The following is a 4,749-nucleotide window of genomic DNA, read 5'->3' as shown; positions in this document are numbered from 1 at the left end:
TGTTGATTATGACCATGCTGGAGATTTGGATAAAAGAAGATCAACTACTGGCTACTTATTTACTATGGCCAAATGGCCAATTAGTTGGAAGTCCACACTACAGTCCACAGTCGCTTTGTCAACAACGGAGGCCGAATATATGGCTATTGCAGAAGCTGTAAAGGAGGCCATTTGGATACATGGACTGATAAAAAATCTAGGAATTTATCAAAAGCAGGTGGAGCTACATTGTGATAGTCAAAGTGCTATTCACTTGTCTAAATACCAAGTTTATCATTCGAGGACAAAGCAGATCGATGTTCGGTTTCATTTTATTCGTGAGATTTTGTCCAAAAGAAAGATTATTTTTCAAAAAGTTCCAAATATGGATAACCCAGCTGATATGTTAACAAAAGTGGTCAGACCTGCCAAGTTTGAGCATTGTTTACATTGCTCATATACTGTGTGCCTGAATATGTGATTATGAATCTCGCCAAGGTAGAGATTGTTGACATGTGGCTCGACATACATCTTGGTCAATTACTTTGTATTGGTTATCCTTTTTTTTTTCTCTCCATCACAAACTGGTTTATGGCTTTACGTATTAGAAGGGAAACTATTCGTTTTGAAATAAAAGGAGCTCACATAGAAATAATTTGGGTGAGCCAATTTGTGAGATTCTCTTTATACATTTGTTATCTCAATCAGTTAATAAATTGAGAGTTATTTCTTTCATTTTATTTGTTCCGTTTGGTGCTCTAGCACTACAGATTTTCCCAAATTTGAATAGCTTATGAGCACATAATGTCTTTAGATATAAAGAAGGGGGTAAGGGGAAAATAGGGGAGGGGGAGGGGGGGTGGGGAGGTGAAGTGAAGGTTTTACGGGATAAAGTTTGGTTTTGGACATCAATGAGGGCTCAAGTCTCTTTTGAGTTTTAGGAAATTCCTTTTTCCTCTATTTTTTTTCATATTGGAGAGCTATTGTTTAAGTTCTGGAGTGAATAATAGCTTGCAAAGATTTCTGTATGATAGTTAGCAGTTTGTTCTTATTGCTGTATTGTTTTAAAGGACACAGCTAGTCCATTGTTCAATACATTTTTTTTTATAAAATTATGTGTTTCATAAAAAAATAAGAAAAAAATAACCATGTGCATGTAACATGGCTCTAAATAGCACCCTTGTTTTAGGTATTAATTGGTTTTCTTTTGTCTCACACCGTCACATGGTGCTCATCAAATTACGTCTATAATCTGTAGTCAGATCATGCATAATTCAATGTTCTCCAAATTGATTACGATGCCTCAGTGTTGCTGTTTGGTGTAATTTGCATCTTGTTTTAGCTGTTCCAATCCTCATGGAAAATTTGTCATGAATGTTTTCAAACAGGTATGTGGATTCTGAGAGAAGGTTCTGACATGTTCTGGATGCTTGTGGCATGAACAAGTCTCTTATAAAACTTGGTGTGAAAGAAGGCGACACGGTGATCACTGGAGATGTATGTTGCTTTGCTCTTCATTACTTTGTGTTCCTTTATTGAAGTGTCCAACTTATAGCGTTGTTTCTTCTGATATATTCTCATTTGCTTCCTTCAAATGGAAATGGTCTGGCACGATGCTGCATATAATTCTGGTTTTTCAAGTTTTAGGAAATGATCTACAGAAACAACCAAGCGGCCTCAATGGAAGTGATCTCGTGTCTCGTGATTTATTTCACTGCTAACAGATAGAAATAGAAAGGTATCAGCTCTTGCAATTTCTTTCTCTTCAGAATGTAGCATATGATAAACCAGAGTCCTCTCTGGTTGCTGCGACATATTCCCATTCCAGCAAGGATACGGTTCTTCACTCCATCTCCAACAAAGACACACGAGCAGTAGCGCAGTCCTAGTCCAATAAGGATTTCTAGTTCTATACTTATTGTATTTTATGTTTTCTATTTCCTACTACATGATTGATTTGTAACCCTACATATATCAATGATAATTGGCTCACTCTATTATAGAGTTGAGATTCAGAAATCATATCGTTCATGGTATCAAGAGCCAACGTCTCACGACAAAGGTTCATAGTTTAAATTTTTTTTTTTCTTCAGTTCTTCATAGTCATGGCTTCTTTTTCCTCATTTGCTGTTGCTACTCCCTCAATTACAAACTTTCTTACCATCAAACTCAACCGCAACAACTATCCTTTCTAGCGTGCTCAGTTTCTTCCCTTGATGTGTAGCCGCAACCTGCCATCCTTTGTTACCAGTGAAAATAAATGCCCGTCTGCCTTCCTTCTTGATGACACCGGCAACTTTATAGACAAAGTCAATCCGTTGTATGGTGAATGGATACAAACTGATCAGATGATTCTTTCCTGGATTACTAGATCTCTTACTCCTAGGGTTCTTGCTACTATTGTCAATAAGATTGATTCGGCCTCTGCTTGGACGTCACTTCAAGAACGATATGCCTCTACCTCATAGAACCGTATTATTCATATGCGGACTGAATTGATGAATACCTCCCGTGGTGATCTTTCTATTGCTGACTATCTTGACAAAGTTAATGTACTTGCTGACAATCTCACCCTCTTTAGAGCCCTTGTTTCTGAATCAGATTTAGTTGCCATTATTATAAGCAAGGTAGGTCCTCAGTATGAGACCACCGTTACTTTTGCACAGGCCCATGATACTTCCATTACCTACAATGCTTTGGAAGCCTTACTCTTGAGTGCAGACCAATGTCACAATGCTTTCTTTCTTCCCTTTGATGTCGGCACCTCTGCTTTTGCTGCTGTGAGTGGTGGTGGTGGTGCTTCCCGTGGTCATGGTGACTCTTTCCGTGGCGGTCGCAGTAGAGGCTACCCTTGTGGTGGTGGCCTTTCTCGTAATTATACCAGTGACTCTACTTTTGGCCCCTCATTTTCTGTTGCACCTCCATCCCGCGACCCACTCTCCACTTCCATTAGGATCCTTGGCCTTCCTCTAGGTTCTAATGGCTCTAACTCCACACCATTGGCCTTTTTCTCATCTGGACGTATTCAGTGTCAGATTTGTAAACGTTATGGTCACTCGACTATTGATTGCTTCAACCGCCTCAACATGCCATAAGAAGGCCGGGTTCCTTCGTATGACATCAATTGTTTAATACATCAATTGGGTACTTTATTTTACATGAAAGATCTTGGACCACTACATTATTTCTTAGGTATGGAAGTTCAACGTACTACCACAGGTTTGCATCTCACTCAGACCAAGTATATTACTAATCTTCTGAAACGCACCAACATGCTGGACTGCAAGCCCATTTCGACTCCCACCATTAGTGGTTGGCACTTCAGCTTGTCTGATGGCAAACCATTTACTGATATCACAGAGTTTTGTCGTGTTGTGGGTGCCTTGCAGTATCTGCTTTTTACCCGTCTTGATATTGCATTTACTGTTAATCAGGTTTGTCAGTTTATGCATCAACCCACTACGGTTCATTGGGTTGCGGTCAAACACATCATTCGTTATCTCAAAGCCACTCCGCACCATGGTATTGTTTACCAACCTAGCTCTCTTCAACTCAATGCCTATGTTGATGTGGACTATGCTGGCGACCTTGATGATCTTCGATCCACTGGTGGCTATTGTATTTTCCTTGGCGATAATCTCATCTCCTGGAGCTCTAAGAAGCAACGTGGTGTATCTCACTCTAGTATTGAAGCTGAATGTCGTCAGCTTGCCTACACAGCCGCCGCACTCTCTTGGTATCACACTTTGTTTCGCGAGCTTCGCCTTCCTCTTGCACCTCCACGTATCTGGTGTGACAACATTAGTGCCATTTCTGTTACCTCTAATCCAGTCTATCAACAGCGCATGCGGCATGTTGAAGTTGACTATCATTACGTTCGTGAAAAAGTCACTCATCACGAGATCATTGTTAGGTATGTCTCCTCCATGGATCAGTTGGCCGATCTTCTTACCAAAAGTTTTTCCACAGCACGGTTTACCTTCTTACTGTCCAAACTTCTAGTGCGTGCGTGATCTCCCTGTTAGTTTGCGGGGAAGAGAGGTGATAAACCAGAGTCCTCTCTTGTTACTGCGACATATTCCCATTCCAGCAAGGATACAATTCTTCACTCCATCTCCAACAAAGACATACGAGCAGCAGCGCAGTCCTAGTCCACGAAGGATTTCTAGTTCTATACTGATTGTATTTTATGTTTTCTGTTTCCTACTACACAATTGATTTGTAACCCTATATATATCAATGATAATTGGCTCACTCTATTATAGAGTTGAGAGTCAGAAATCATATCTTTCAGTATAACACCGAAGTAATTGTTTCTTTTCCCTTTCCATATATGATCTTCACACAACAACAACAACAACAACAACAACAAAGCCTTTTCCCACTAAGTGGGGTCGGCTATATGAATCCTAGAACGCCATTGCGCTCGGTTTTGTGTCATGTCCTCCGTTCGATCCAAGTACTCTAAGTCTTTTCTTAGAGTCTCTTCTAAAGTTTTCCTAGGTCTTCCTCTACCCCTTCGGCCCTGAACCTCTGTCCCGTAGTCACATCTTCGAACCGGAGCGTCAGTCGGCCTTCTTTGCCCATGTCCAAATCACCGGAACCGATTTTCTCTCATCTTTCCTTCAATTTCGGCTACTCCTACTTTACCTCGGATATCCTCATGCCCAATCTTATCCTTTCTCGTGTGCCCACACATCCCACGAAGCATCCTCATCTCCGCTACACCCATTTTGTGTACGTGTTGATGCTTCACCGTCCAACATTCTG

General features: G+C 40.7%; 1 protein-coding gene across 1 annotated transcript; it reads left to right on the top strand.

Annotated features, from left to right (window-relative positions):
- The first annotated feature begins 2,462 nt into the window (after positions 1-2,462).
- Positions 2,463-3,074, top strand: LOC139190797 (uncharacterized). The gene has a single exon (XM_070811275.1). The coding sequence runs from the start codon at positions 2,463-2,465 to the stop codon at positions 3,072-3,074; it is 612 nt and encodes a 203-aa protein (XP_070667376.1).
- Positions 3,075-4,749: the final 1,675 nt, after the last annotated feature.

The sequence above is a fragment of the Malus domestica genome, chromosome 13 (genome assembly GCF_042453785.1).
Source record: "Malus domestica chromosome 13, GDT2T_hap1".
Lineage (NCBI taxonomy): Eukaryota > Viridiplantae > Streptophyta > Magnoliopsida > Rosales > Rosaceae > Malus > Malus domestica.
Note: the sequence above shows the minus strand (reverse complement) of the source record. Positions and strands in the feature narration are given on the sequence as shown.